We start from the raw sequence: 16,039 nt of genomic DNA on the forward strand, positions 1-16,039 counted from the left end.
GTTGTGTTATTTTTAGCAAGTTTCTGTCAACGAAAATAACTTAATGGTGTTCATTCAAATTACTTCTAATGTTTACTGTTTTGCGCTTCTCTTAGTCATTGAATTTTCCAAACTTTAAACTTTTTTTTTCTACAATACAGTATTTTATGTTAAATAAAATTCCAAATTTCCGAATGGAAAACTGAAAGAAATCCACAACACGTTGTTACATTGAGTGTGGAAAGTGTCACTTGCGTGTTTTTGGTGTCTTTGTTTTTTTAACCGTTCATTGTTGTAATTGTATGTATTGTGTTGATTGTTTTATGAAGTAACGCAAAAAGTCGTGGTGAATAATTCGGGCGAAGAGTTCTTTTTAGAATTCGAGCACGCGACCAAAACTAATGAAACCTCAAAATTTCCAGTGCAGAAATTCATAATCGATTTTGGCCGAAAGTTTCAGTAAGTAATGGAAGCTGTTCGTGAAGTTTGGTGGCTGGGAATTAGTCGACCCAGTTTCTGTAACTGCGCGCGAAGGTAATCGTTTACACGTGCCGTTGTTTTTGCAGGGCCTAATCTTCGTAGTGGACAGCAACGATAGGGAGCGTATAGGCGAGGCGAAAGACGAGCTTATGCGCATGCTGGCCGAGGACGAGCTTCGAGATGCCGTTTTGTTGATCTTCGCGAACAAGCAGGATTTACCGAACGCAATGAACGCAGCGGAGATTACGGATAAGTTGGGACTGCACTCGTTGAGAAATCGCAACTGGTATATACAGGCGACCTGTGCGACTAGCGGAGATGGGTTATACGAGGGTCTGGACTGGCTCTCAAACCAACTGAAGAATGCCAACCGTTAAAAGTGCAGTGTTTGATTATTTTTCATTTTTGTTCTGAAGCAATCACATAAAAATTGTTGTGATTGGGACTCTGTCAATGTTACTATACCATATGTTGCAATTACAACTGTCACATCCACTGTTTGTCGAACATACTCTCTCTTAATAAATTCGTTCAACGTGGTTTGGATTTTTTTCTAGGTAGGTATGGCGGACAAACAGTCTCACCCCAGGCATGGCACTTTTTCTGTCGGTAGTTTTTTTTATTTATAGCTTGTACAGTAGTTTCGCGTGATGTTTTATTTGTAACATATGGTAAGTTCCATGTTCATCATAGGACGTCTTTTATTGAGCACAGCTCAAAACATTTTATTGTTTACTTGCTGGTTATTTTTCTTTCTTCCATTATCCGTCATTCATGTTTGATAGCCGTTACTGAAGGTAGTTTTTTTTCATTTTGACAAACAGCGGAGCGCAATGGTTTATAAATAAAACAAAATACATAAATAAATATTGGCTGATCAGTCTCGTCAACATTCCCGTTTGTCATCATACTGTATTATGAAATAAATTTATATTATTAACTTATTGTCTATAATTTAATAAATTTTAATCAACATGTTTTCTTTTATTATTACGTTTCAAAGACTCTAACACGAAACATGTTAATTAAAATCTGTGTTTGGAGATCTGCAACAACTATTGGAATTCTGTACAATGGTGGAAAACGAATTTGTTTTCAGCTAATATAGTTAGTTAATATTAATTACTGAAACTATTTTAGGTATCGCTTTTGCGATTATGTATGAATGTCAATCATGTGAAATATATTGTATTGTGCTTGATTGGTAAAAGATTTATTTTTATGCTTCTTGTGACATTTTTACCTCTTGAAGGAAAGCGAATGTGTGACAATACAATACATATTTTTATTTAGATTTTTTAACATGGTTGAAGACAGTAGTGGATTGCAGTTCCGCAAATAAATCACATTTCATAAAACACTTTTTTATTTTTATTGCGCGACAGCAGACGCCCGCATGTTTAATCGTTCGACTTATTTAATGACCTTAATGGACTCTGCGAACCTTGATCGCTCAAAATGGTTACATAAGTACTTAATTTTTTTCGTCTCGAGTGGACTGTTAGTGGAAACATAAAAAGACGTGACTAAAGTACCCAAGAGTGGGGAAACAATCCATTAACGAACTATTATAACCGTCGATAATCTACACTCATTGATTCGAAAATTACAGGTTTCTGCAATTGCAGAAAGCGATATTCGTTGTAAATCGCAGCCGCAAGATGGCGCTTTAATGTGAGACCAAGTTAAAAATCAAAGTCGATTTTCTTGTTTTCGGAATAGATGTAATTTTCTGATAACATTTAATTCCGGCGTAAAAATAACAGTTTGTATCAGCGTATATTTATAAACAATTAAATTGCGTATCATAAAGTGTATATTAAGAGGATTACGAATATTCTTATCAGCGATGTTTCAATTATTGTATCACTTTATATTACGGTTTTCTGTTTCATGCGTCCTTGGAAGATAACTGGAAAATTGTAAATTGTGCGAACTTATTATTCCTGCGGCTATTTTCCCCACACGTCACAATTAATTTTTTTCTTTGCGTTTCGCGAGTCCTTTAAAGTCCACATCATAAAAACGTTTTTGTCAGTATTTCAAAGCCCACATAAAATTATTGCACTGTCTGCGCTATTTATTTTTGTGGTGCCACTATTTTTAACATAATTCAATCAAAATTTTATTACGCTCAAGAATTTGGCAAACATCCCCGAAATACCAATATTTTCCAAAAATAAACAGCATTTTACAACTTTCATAAATAACAAACCACTAGAGAAATTTTGGTTTTATAACCCAAACTGTAGTGACTCTTAAACGCGAAAATGATCGTGGCGAAATTTCAATTCTAAACACCTAATTTCAAAACAATCTGATTCATTTACAACATCCTTCTCTATTTTTCTATCATTTTCAAAATAGTGTCAGGAATGGAAGATTTTTATCAGTTTTCGATTATCATAATTACACTGTTAATACACATGGTACTTCTTCGAGTCTGCATTGGCGTCATCCTCGACGGAACAATTCTCACCGCCGCAATAATATTTATTAGTCTTAATTAATTATTGACGTCCGTAATGAAATTACGTCGTTGAGAACATCTGATCAATATGTAAACGGCAAAAAATTGTGACTCACGTCGTCTAATCCTGCTTCAATGACAGCGAATGAAGAAAATTCCGCCAAGTGTCCACTATCTGGCACGTCTATCAATCCTTCAACGAGATGGGAAAAACAATTAAAGGAGCAAACTAATTAAAAATGCACTTAAGATACGGTATTAGCCAATCGTTATAAATAAAAATGACACATCGTTTAATTGGAAGCGGCTTCCGTCGGTAAACGGGGCCCCTCGCTGTCTACCATCCGCGAATTGTCCATTTTTTAGGTTATTAATGCGTATGACACAAGAATTAATTGTAGCGACGATCGTAGTTTCCCCTGTGGTGGCCATTGATCGATGCGCCAATCGAGCGCGTCCGTTAGTGCTTCCCCTCCGGGCGCCATCATGTGCGCGAAGCCACCTGAGAACCCATTATTTGACCATTTTTCTATAATTCGACGAAGTTTTCTTGGCATTTCCTGCTTTCCACGAGATTCTCAAACAAGTTACTCTTCCGGTGATTAATTACGCCAAAAACGGCCATAAAACCTGAAATTTTATAGTTTTCGAGAATCGACTGGTGATTTGTTAGTTCGTCGATAATTAGTGAAGAATAAAAAATGCTCTAAAGTCGACTCGTCTATTCATCAAATTTAAATTGAAATTAATGCGTTCAGATCGTCCATTTATATTTAGAAATGTTGTAAAGCCTGAATTGGTATTAATTATTTAATTCGAGCGTATCGAATTGAACCTTAATGACGAGCCGACGTTGTGAATGCGACTTTTTCCGTGAATTCCATGAGAAAGGCGGCGAATTGTGTTTTCATGGAACGCTCTTCTACCTTTTTGTTTTTTTATTAAGTGGATCTTAAGCTAAATTATAACTTTTATTCGAAAATTTAAAATGTCTGAACTGTCTTGTTCTTTAAAACGGAAAGTGAGTTTTATAATTGTATCGCTGTGATAACAAAACCTACTTAAAAGGTCAATTATTCAGCCAAGGAGATAAATATATTGCAAATTATTAAATAATCGAACGTATAACACACAAACAAATAAATTTTGCGCGATTGTATTGAGTTTTTATTACGTCGTAGCGATGCTCAACGGTGCACCACTAAATATTCGTCATGAAGTAGTCAGAAATTGAAATTCTCGGGAATCTTGAACGCCAAAAATTTTGACAATTTCCAGCTCCGTTGTGACAAAATAAAATTACTCAACCCGTGTATATTTTGTTTCTAAAAAAAAGATTCATGGAAAGTATCGTTCCCCGTTTCCCTGAAGCGCATCTGCACAGTGGCGTAACCGCAGATTTTCCCGCCGGGTTTTACCAATTTACCATATTGTCACAATAAATATTAATCGCACGGGCACAATGCACGAATATGGAAAAATGCGTCCGTAGGTGTTGTGCGCTATTATCGCTCGGGGATGATTTATGGGGGCCGCACGCCGGGCGCCCCTGGAGGGGGTCCGCGTTCGGTTTCTCGGAATGTCGGCTTCAACACTCTCCCGATTATGCACGCTCATTTTTATTATTAATAAAGCAAGGGATAAACACTGGCAGGTATAATAAAGCGCTTAACAATGTCTGAAAAATCCCGGATCAAGGACGGTCCGGGCCTTTGTCGACGAGGGCATTTTTATGGTCGCCGGGGCCGGTTATTTATCGGCGGCGGCGGCGAAGCGGCGATACGCCGTGTCATTGAACAATGTCGCTCTTGACGATGCCAATCTCATTTTCCTACAATGGCTGTCGCGCCTAAAATTAGGCGCGACGAGACGCCCGGATTCCGGACATTCCGGAATTCGCGAGATTGGAGATCGTGCCACTGAAGGCAGGGCCGGGATGGAGATAAAAATAGTAAAAATGTGGCGAGCTTGATGATTTACGCTGAGATAAGGTGCGGGTTTTCAGAGTGAAGGCGGCCGCGAAAGCGGCGAGCGAGCGCAGAGAGCCGCGTTTGACGGTTTATTATGTATTGGGTGAGCAATGTCTCTGATTAGTGGAGATATCGACGTGCCATCGGGCTAAAACCAAATGTTGATTCATATACAAGAAGTGGACAAGAAAAAAACTTAATTGCACGCTTATGAATTATGTTAAGTGTGTTGTAACACAATTATGTCATAAATATACATTGGTAATTATCTCAGGATTGGCGTTTAAATATTTTTTAAATTTCTGACACGAACGACGTGAATGTTGTATACCGGACGATACTTGTGTCTCGCCAATCCTAACAACAGAATTAGTAGCGGAAACGTTTGTTTATTGTGTAACAACTAGAGAAAAATCCCTGCATTACTTATTCGCATTCGTCGGTTTATTAAGAACGTTATGTAATGTGTGATTTCAATTGTAAAAACGACGTAAAATTTACCACAATAGTTCCAAGACGGCGTCATGACTTCATTATCGTTATCGGAGTGTTGTTGTGTATGTGTAATGTGTCACATTACATAGCGAAGGTTTTCAAGTTTCTTGTAGTTATTTTGAAACGTTATTATTATTACTTCTATTAGTGGAAAATATGAGCTAGGATAGAAATTACGCCAGTTAAAACACACAGAAATACTTTAGAGTTTTATTGGTTTTAAATCAACGTTGCACGTCAGTGGAACTGAGTTTAGCAATTGTAATAATCAACACCTATTTTTAATTTCTGCTCTTCTGTTTTTGAAAGATTTTGTAAGAATCTTAATGGCCCCTAGTTTTTTTGACAGATTAGGACCTTAGGACGCTAGAATTTTTTTCAAGAATGTGAAACAATCCTGGAGACCCTTTATGGCTTTTTTTTAATAATGTGAAAAAAATCTTCGGATCCCCGGTGTTTTATTTTTGAGATAATTAAAAATTTTTGATCTTGGCAACCCCTTGTCTTTTGTTTTGAAAGATTCTGTAAAAAATTTACTAGTCCTCAATGTTTGTGCTTTAAAAATTTTGAAAAATCTTGAGGTGTTTTGCTTATGAGTGAGTTCGGAAGAATCCTGAACGCACCTAGTATTTTTTAAAGAATATCAAATAATCTTAAGGGCCCTAGAGTAAGTATTTTCCAAAAACTATGAAAGAATCTTCGGAATTACTGATGCTTTATTTTCGACAGATTTTTTTTTTAACTCAGACTTTTTGTGTTTTAATTTTGAAAGAGTCTTGGAAGTCCCTGATATCTTTTTTTGAAAAATCTTAAAAAATTTTGAGGAACTTTAGTATTTTGCTTTGTAAAGAATTTAAAAAAATCTTGAGGGCCGCTTGATTTTTTTTTAATAGCATGGAAGAATCTTCCCCTCCCCCCATTTTATTTTTGAGAAAATTTAAAAAATCTTGGAGATCCCTGGGTTTTGTTTCTGAAAGAATCTTGCAGATCCCTAAAATCTTTTTTTGAAGAATCTTGGGACGCTAGAATTTTTTTCAAGAATGTGAAACAATCCTGGAGACCCTTTATGGCTTCTTTTTTAATAATGTGAAAAAAATCTTCGGGTCCCCGCTGTTTTATTTTTGAGAAAATTAAAAATTATCGATCTTGGGAACCCCTTGTCTTTTGTTTTTGAAAGATTCTGTAAAAAATTTACTAGTCCTCAATGTTTGTGCTTTAAAGATTTTGAAAAATCTCGAGGATCCCCAGTGTTTTGCTTATGAGTGAGTTCGGAAGAATCCTGAACGCACTTAGTAATTTTTAAAGAATATCAAAGAATCTTAGGGGTCCCTAGAGTAAGTATTTTCCAAAAACTATGAAAGAATCTTCGGAATTACTGGTGCTTTATTTTCGACAGATTTTTTTCTTAACTCAGAGACTTTTTGTGTTTTAATTATGAAAGAGTCCTGGAAGTCCTTGATATCTTTTTTTGAAAAATCTTAAAAGATTTCGAGGAGCTTTAGTATTTTGCTTTTTAAAGAATTTAAAAAAATCTTGAGGGCCGCTTGATTTTTTTTTTTTTTTTAATAACATGGAAGAATCTTCCCCTCCCCCCATTTTATTTTTGAGAAAATTTAAAAAATCGTGGAGATCCCTGGGTTTTGTTTCTGAAAGAATCTTACAGATCCCTAAAATCTTTTTTTGAAGAATCTTGGGACGCTAGAATTTTTTTCAAGAATGTGAAACAATCCTGGAGATCCTTTATGGGTTTTTTTTTAATAATGTGAAAAAAATCTTCGGATCCCCGGTGTTTTATTTTTGAGAAAATTAAAAATTATCCGTGTTGGGAACCACTTGTCTTTTGTTTTTGAAAGATTCTGTAAAAAATTTACTAGTCCTCAATGTTTGTGCTTTAAAGATTTTTAAAAATCTCGAGGATCCCCGGTGGTTTGCTTATGAGTGATTTCGGAAGAATCCTGAACGCACTTAGTATTTTTTAAAGAATATCAAAGAATCTTAGGGGTCCCTAGAGTAAGTATTTTCCAAAAACTATGAAAGAATCTTCGGAATTACTGGTGCTTTATTTTCGACAGATTTTTTTCTTAACTCAGAGACTTTTTGTGTTTTAATTATGAAAAAGTCTTGGAAGTCCTTGATATCTTTTTTTGAAAAATCTTAAAAAATTTCGAGGAGCTTTAGTATTTTGGTTTTTAAAGAATTTAAAAAATCTTGAGGGCCGCTTGATTTTTTTTTTTATAACATGGGAGAATCTTCCCCTCCCTCCATTTTATTTTTGAGAAAATTTAAAAAATCGTGGAGGTCCCTGGGTTTTGTTTATGAAAGAATCTTGCAGATCCCTAAAATCTTTTTTTGAAGAATCTTGGGACGCTAGAATTTTTTTCAAGAATGTGAAACAATCCTGGAGACCCTTTATGGCTTTTTTTTAATAATGTGAAAAAAATCTTCGGATCCCCGGTGTTTTATTTATGAGAAAATTAAAAATTATCGATCTTGGGAACCCCTTGTCTTTTGTTTTTGAAAGATTCTGTAAAAAATTTACTAGTCCTCAATGTTTGGGCTTTAAAGATTTTGAAAAATCTCGAGGATCCCCAGTGTTTTGCTTATGAATGAGTTCGGAACAATCCTGAACGCACTTGGTATTTTTTAAAGAATATCAAAGAATCTTAGGGGTCCCTAGAGTAAGTATTTTCCAAAAACTATGAAAGAATCTTCGGAATTACTGGTGCTTTATTTTCGACAGATTTTTTTCTTAACTCAGAGGCTTTTTGTGTTTTAATTATGAAAGAGTCTTGGAAGTCCCTGATATCTTTTTTTGAAAAATATTAAAAATTTCGAGGAGCTCTAGTATTTTGCTTTTTAAAGAATTTTAAAAAATCTTGAGGGCCGCTGGAATTTTTTTTTTTTAATAACATGGAAGAATCTTCCCCTCCCCCCATTTTATTTTTGAGAAAATTTAAAAAATCGTGGAGATCCCTGGGTTTTGTTTCTGAAAGAATCTTGCAGATCCCTAAAATCTTTTTTTGAAGAATCTTGGGACGCTAGAATTTTTTTCAAGAATGTGAAACAATCCTGGAGACCCTTTATGGTTTTTTTTTAATAATGTGAAAAAAATCTTCGGATCCCCGGTGTTTTATTTATGAGAAAATTAAAAATTATCGATCTTGGGAACCCCTTGTCTTTTGTTTTTGAAAGATTCTGTAAAAAATTTACTAGTCCTCAATGTTTGTGCTTTAAAGATTTTTAAAAATCTCGAAGATCCCCGGTGGTTTGCTTATGAGTGATTTCGGAAGAATCCTGAACGCACTTAGTATTTTTTAAAGAATATCAAAGAATCTTAGGGGTCCCTAGAGTAAGTATTTTCCAAAAACTACGAAAGAATCTTCGGAATTACTGGTGCTTTATTTTCGACAGATTTTTTTCTTAACTCAGAGACTTTTTGTGTTTTAATTATGAGAGTCTTGGAAGTCCTTGATATCTTTTTTTGAAAAATCTTAAAAAATTTCGAGGAGCTTTAGTATTTTGCTTTTTAAAGAATTTATAAAATATCTTGAGGGCCGCTTGATTTTTTTTTTTTTAATAACATGGAAGAATCTTCCCCTCCCCCCATTTTATTTTTGAGAAAATTTAAAAAATCGTGGAGGTCCCTGGGTTTTGTTTCTGAAAGAATCTTGCACATCCCTAAAATCTTTTTTTGAAGAATCTTGGGACGCTAGAATTTTTTTCAAGAATGTGAAACAATGTGTGTGTGATATGAAAAAGGTAATCGAAGAGTTGGTCACAGAAAACAAAAAATTGAGAGAGGAGATCGAATATGTGAAATCTGGAAAACAACAAACAGGGGAATCTGGTCCAGAAGTAGAGGAGGCAGCTGTAGAAGAGGCTGTTGAGCGAATACACCGGTCTCACAATGTTATTATAAGAGGTGTTCCGGAGTACCAAGGAGAGGTAGCTCAACAAAAACAAGCAGACGAGGAAATCGTTATGAATCTCATAAAGTCGGCAATTCCCAGTGATTTGGGCCAAAGTGTACTTAATCTCACCCGTTTAGGGAAACTTATCCCAAATCGTTGTAGAATTATTAAAGTCGAATTTAATAATCCAAATATAGTTAAAAAGCTAATACGGCACCGTTTCGGTAACAACATTTTCTTCAATACTGATCTAACTCGGCTCCAACAGAATAGGGCTTTTGCTGTTCGTAAGGAATTTAAAAGGCGTCGTGACAATGGTGAAAATAATATTCGATTAAGATACTACAATGGCATGCCGAAAATTGTTGAAACAAAAAACGAATGAACATCCAACAGACATCCAATTCATCGTCATCTATTAATTATAACATACTCAATACTACATCAACATATACACTAATTTACCAAAATGTGCGTGGTTTGAATTCTAAAGTGCAAGAATTTTATAACAACTGCTGTGACATAGAAGCAGATATATTGTTACTGACCGAAACATGGCTTCATGAAAATGTTTTTTCAGCTGAACTTTTTCCTCAAGATTTTGAAATCTTTCGATGTGACAGAAATAAGAGAAGAGGCGGTGGCGTACTAGCGGCAGTCAAAATTGGTTTTGTAGCTGAACGACTAAACCTTATTTCTCCGGTACCTGAGATAGATCTTATTGGTATCAAAGTTCAAGGTAATAGTACTTTCATTTTCGTTGTGATATACATTCCGCCAGCATTACATGTTGATGCATACACTCAAATCTTTGAGTATATTGAAAGTGCCATTGATTTTTCAAATCCGGTTGTTATTGTAGGCGATTTTAATATACCTGAGTTAGTAGATTGTGCATCTGGCCGGAACTCGTCACACATCTTCAATATTTATTCTCACTTCATTTCCATGAATAATTTGAAACAACATAATTCAGTTTTAAACTCCAACAACAGAATCTTGGACATAGTTTTGACAACTGATGAAGTCTCAGCTGAAGTAGCAAATAGCAATTTTCCATTAGTTCGTGAAGATGCTCACCACCCTTGCTTGGACATCAATTTATTTATCAAAGACCAATCAAGTAATCCATTTCCAAGAACATCGAACACAGTAAAATTTAATTTTCGTAAAGCAGATTTAGTAAGATTGTATAATGCCTTTATTGAAACTGACTGGTCAGAAGTTTTAGACACAGTGGATGTTGAGACAGCATGTTCTACATTTTATGATATCAATTTTAAATTATTAAATATTTATGTTCCGAAGTGTTCGTCATCAGCGAAGACATATTACCCTCCCTGGTTCACAAAAACGATTATATCCAGCATTAAAGAAAAACACAGGCTATGGGATCTCTATAGGAAAAGTAAATTGTTAACTTACTTGGACAGAATAAGAATTCTAAAATGCGACATACGACGTAATATTCGGCAAGCTTATAAAGTCTTCATCAGTGAGGCTGAAAATTCACTTCAAAATGACCCAAAGAAGTTTTGGTCATTCGTAAATAAAAGGAGGAAAACTACTTGTGTTCCCAGTTGCATGACAGCTGGTGATGGTGTTATAATGTCTAATCCGCAAGACATAGTGAACGCATTCGCATCACAATTCGCAAGTGTTTACACCAATGACAACCATAAACCCTGTGGTGCATCAAGTTGTAATAAAACTAACTGTGAATACTGCGGAAGCTGCCGATGCTCTTTAGTAAGTGATAATCCTATTTGTAATTATTTGAATGTATTATGTCAGACTTCCTGTATACCCACTGTATTTCAAAAATTGCCTTAGAACAGCATGGATTTATAAAAGGAAGATCCACTGTCACCAATTTATGTGAATTCACTGAATACGTATCCTTACCTTTAGATAATCGCTTTCAGGTTGATGCCATATACACTGATTTATCCAAAGCTTTTGATAGGGTAGATCATTGCATATTGTTAAAAAAACTTGATACATTAGGAATATGTCATCAGCTATTAATGATTTTTAGAAATCTCCTGTTTGGTAGGGAACAATTTGTTGAAATTCACGGAGTCAAGTCAACATTCTTTCCTGTGAACAGCGGAGTTACTCAAGGCTCAAACCTAGGCCCGCTGTTGTTTACTGTTTTTTTCAATGATGTCCTAAATGTTATTAGTTGTAGAGTGTTTATATATGCCGATGATTTAAAAATAGCTAAAGTAATAAAAACGAACAGAGATTGTTTAGTTTTACAAGATAATGTAGATAAATTAGCGCTGTGGTGTGAACAGAATAAGTTAAGCCTTAATAAAAAAAAATGTAGAAAAATTACATTCTCCAGGAAAGACACTAATTTTAATTTTTATTACAATATTAATGGAACTTTGCTAGAAAACTGTAATCAAATACGCGATTTAGGCATAATTGTAGGCTCTGCATTGTCATTTGTTCCTCATATCATTGATATAACAAATTCAGCTATCAAAACACTTGGCTTCATCTGTAGAAATACTAAAGAATTTAATAATATTTTATGTATTAAACAGCTTTATTATAGTCTAGTTAGATCAAAATTAGAATACTGTTCTATAATTTGGAGACCTCATCACCAAATTTACATTAATATTATAGAAAACGTTAACAGGAAATTTGCTAAGTATCTGTATTTTAAAATGTTCGACTGTTATCCTGTTAGTCATTGTAACCAGAGAGCTCTTCTTAATATAGTGAATGAAAATTTTCTCGAGTATAGACGAAATATTGCTTGTTTTGTATTTTTGCAGAAATTGGTGCGTGGTGATATATTCTGTCCAGCGTTACTAAATAATATTAAGTTTTGTGTTCCTCGTTTATTGTGCAGAAATCCATCCACTTTTTACTATCAAATTCCTAATTCTTATCATCACTTTAATAGCCCCTTAATTACATGTTTTAGACTTTATAATAACTGTACTTTAGACGATAGCATTGATATTTTTCACGCTAATTTTAATAAAGCATCTTTCAAAAAAAAGTTATTAGCACGATATGCACAATAATATATGTACATAATATTTGTTCTGATGTTAGATTTTTTTTTTTTAGATTTTTTTAAATTGTAAGTTTAGTTTAAGTTGAATTTAATGTCTTTTTGTGTATACATGTCCACCATAGACTAACGTCTGTTGGAATGAATAAACCTATTATTATTATTATTATTATTATTAATCCTGGAGACCCTTTATGGCTTTTTTTTAATAATGTGAAAAAAATCTTCGGATCCCCGGTGTTTTATTTATGAGAAAATTAAAAATTATCGATCTTGGGAACCCCTTGTCTTTTGTTTTTGAAAGATTCTGTAAAAAATTTACTAGTCCTCAATGTTTGTGCTTTAAAGATTTTGAAAAATCTCGAAGATCTCCGGTGTTTTGCTTATGAGTGAGTTCGGAAGAATCCTGAATGCACTTAGTATTTTTTAAAGAATATCAAAGAATCTTAAGGGCCCTAGAGTAAGTATTTTCCAAAAACTATGAAAGAATCTTCGTAATTACTGGTGCTTTATTTTCGACAGATTTTTTTCTTAACTCAGAGACTTTTTGTGTTTTAATTATGAAAGAGTCTTGGAAGTCCCTGATATCTTTTTTTGAAAAATCTTAAAAAATTTCGAGGAGCTCTAGTATTTTGCTTTTTAAAGAATTTAAAAAAATCTTGAGGGCCGCTTGATTTTTTTTTTTTAATAGCATGGAAGAATCTTCCCCTCCCCCCTTTTTATTTTTGAGAAAATTTAAAAAAATTTGGAGATCCCTGTGTTTTGTTTTTGAAAGAATCTTGCAAATCCCTAAAATCTTCTTTTGAAGAATCTTAGGACGCTAGAATTTTTTGCATGAATGTGAAACAGTCCTGGGGATCCTTTGTGTTTTTTTTTTTTAATATTGTGAAAAAATCTTCGAGCCCCCGGTGTTTTATTTTTGAGAAAATTTAAAAATATCGATCTTGATTCTTGAGAACTCCTTGTCTTTTGTTTTTGAAATATTCTGTAAGAATTTTACTAGTCCCTAATGTTTTTGCCTTAAAAATTTTGAAAAATCTCGAAGATCCCTGATATTTTGCTTATGAATGAGTTTGAAAGAATCCTGAACGCACCTAGTATACAAAAACAATGAAAGTCTTCGGAATTGATGGTGCTTTATTTTCGACAGATTTTTTTTATACTCAGACTTCTTGTGTTTTGATTTTGAAAGACTCTTAGGGGTCCTTCGCATCTGTTTTTAAAGAACCTTAAAAATTCTTGAGGACCTCTTTTGAAAGAGTTTGAAAAAAAGATCTTAAGCATTTTTTTCAAGAATTTGAAACAACCCTTGGTGTTTTTTTTTTTTTTTTAATGTGGAGTGTTTCATTTTTGAGAAAATTTAAAAAAATCGTGGGAACCCTTTGTCTTTTTGAGTTTCTTTGAGTTTGAATCCTGATCGCTCCTAGTATTTTTTAAAGAGTATGAAAGAATCTAAAGGGTCCTTGGAGCTTTTTCTAAAAGTATGAAACATTTTCGGAACTGGTGGTACCTTATTTTACCAGAATTTTCTTTAAATCGCGGAGAGTCCTTATATCTGTTTTTTTTTAAGATTCTAAAATAATTTCGAGGACCTCTGGTGTTTTCCTTTTGAAATGGTTTGAAAGAAACTTGGGCGCCTTTAGTATTTTTTTAAGGATGTGAAACAATCTTAGGGATTCCTAGTGTCTTATTATAATTTGAAAAAAATATTCGGCTGTCTCTTGTGTTTTGTTTTAGAAATTGTAGGGGTCTCTAGTGTCTGTTTTTTGAAGAATCGGAAAAATCTGGGGAATCTCCGGCATTTTGCTTTTGAAAAAGTTTAAAAGAATCGTAGGGACTCCTAGGTTTTTTTAATATTGTAGACTCTTCCAAAAACTGTGAAAGAATCTTCGGAATTGCTAGTGCTTTATTTTTGGCAGATTTTTAACTCAGGGACTTCATGTCTTTTGTTTTTGAAAGACTATTGGAAGTCCCTGAAATCTTTTTTTGAAGAATTTTAAGACATCTCGAGGACTCTGTTCTTTTACTTTTAAAGAATCTTGAGAGCCGCTAGATTTTTTTAATGTGGAAAAAATCTTCGGGCCTACGGTGTTTTAATTTTGAGAAAATTTAAAAAGATCTGGGGAACCCCTTGTCTTTTGTTTTTGGAAGATTCTGTAAGAATTTTAGTGATCCCCAATGTTTTTACCTTAAAAATTTTGAAAAATCTCGAAGATCCCCGGTGTTTTGCTTATGAATTAATTCAAAATAATCTTAGGGGTCCCTAGACTCTTTTCCAAAAACTGTGAAAGAATCTTCGGAATTGCTAGTGCTTTATTTTTGGCAGATTTTTAAACTCAGGGACTTCATGTATTTTGTTTTTGAAAGAATATTGGAAGTCCCTGAAACCTTTTTTTGAAGAATTTTAAGACATCTCGAGGACTCTGTTGTTTTACTTTTAAAGAATCTTGAGAGCCGCTAGATTTTTTTTCAAGAATGTGAAACACCCTGTTTTTTTTAATATGGAAAAAATCTTCGGGCCTACGGTGTTTTATTTTTGAGAAAATTTAAAAAGTTCTGGGGAACCCCTTGTTTTTTGTTTTTGGAAGATTCTGTAAGAATTTTAGTGGTCCCCAATGTTTTTACCTTAAAAATTTTGAAAAATCTCGAAGATCCCCGGTGTTTTGCTTATGAATTACTTGAAAAGAATCTTAGGGGTCCCTAGACTCTTTTCCAAAAACTGTGAAACAATCTTCGGAATTGCTAGTGCTTTATTTTTGGCAGATTTTTAAACTCAGGGACTTCATGTATTTTGTTTTTGAAAGAATATTGGAAGTCCCTGAAATCTTTTTTCGAAGAATTTTAAGACATCTCGAGGACTCTGTTGTTTTACTTTTAAAGAATCTTGAGAGCCGCTAGATTTTTTTTCAAGAATGTGAAACATCCTGTTTTTTGTAATGTGGAAAAAATCTTCGGGACTACGGTGTTTTAATTTTGAGAAAATTTAAAAAGATCTGGAGAACCCCTTGTCTTTTGTTTTTGGAAGATTCTGTAAGAATTTTAGTGGTCCCCAATGTTTTTACCTTTAAATCACGGATACCCCTTGTGTTTTGTTTTTGAAAGAATCTTAGGGGTCTTTTTTCCCGTTTTTGAAGAATCTGAAGAAATGTCGAGAACCCCCGGTATTTTGCTTATGAATGAGTTTAGAAGAATCCTGAGTGCTCCTTGTATTTTTTTTTTTAAAGAATATACAAAAATCTTAGGGGTCCCTAGAGTCTATTCCAAAAACTGTGAAAGAATCTTCGGAATTGGTGGTGTTTATTTTTGACAGATTTTTTTTAACTCACACTTATGTTTTGTTTTTGAAAGAATCGTGGAGCTGTCTAAAATCTTTTTTTGAAGAATCTTAAGAAATCTCGAGGATCTCTGGTATTTTGCTTTTGAAGCCGCTTGAATTTTTTTTTCTACCTTCGCTGCCCCCGCTTAATTTTTGAAAAAATAAAAAAAATCTTGGTAACTCCTGATCTTGTTTTTGAAAGATTTCGTAAAAATTTTTGTATTCCCCAATGTTTTTGCCTTGAAGATTTGGAAACAATCTCGAGGATCCCCGGTGTTTTGTTTATGAATGAGTTTGAAAGAATCTTAAGGGTCCCTAGAGTATTTTCTGAAAAGTATGAAAGAATCTTCGAAATCATTGGTGCTTTATTTTCAACAGATT

The 16,039-nt window shown here is 34.0% G+C and overlaps 1 protein-coding gene across 3 annotated transcripts in view; it reads left to right on the forward strand.

The window, feature by feature from the left end:
* The window catches only part of LOC135138676 (ADP-ribosylation factor 1), a 3,771-nt gene extending 2,102 nt beyond the window's left edge, over positions 1 to 1,669 (forward strand). For 2 of the 3 annotated variants that reach the window (XM_064068666.1, XM_064068659.1), the window contains exon 4: positions 546 to 1,669. In XM_064068666.1, coding sequence (XP_063924736.1) covers positions 546 to 836 — 291 coding nt within the window. In that variant the 3' untranslated portion in view covers positions 837 to 1,669. The remainder of the gene's footprint in view (positions 1 to 545) is intronic. The other variant, XM_064068654.1, reaches the window with a different exon arrangement.
* Positions 1,670 to 16,039: the final 14,370 nt, after the last annotated feature.

This window comes from Zophobas morio, unplaced genomic scaffold (genome assembly GCF_036711695.1).
Source record: "Zophobas morio isolate AGI-343-1 ecotype UQ-CSIRO unplaced genomic scaffold, CSIRO_AGI_Zmor_V1 ptg000004l, whole genome shotgun sequence".
In the NCBI taxonomy this organism is placed as follows: Eukaryota; Metazoa; Arthropoda; class Insecta; order Coleoptera; family Tenebrionidae; genus Zophobas; species Zophobas morio.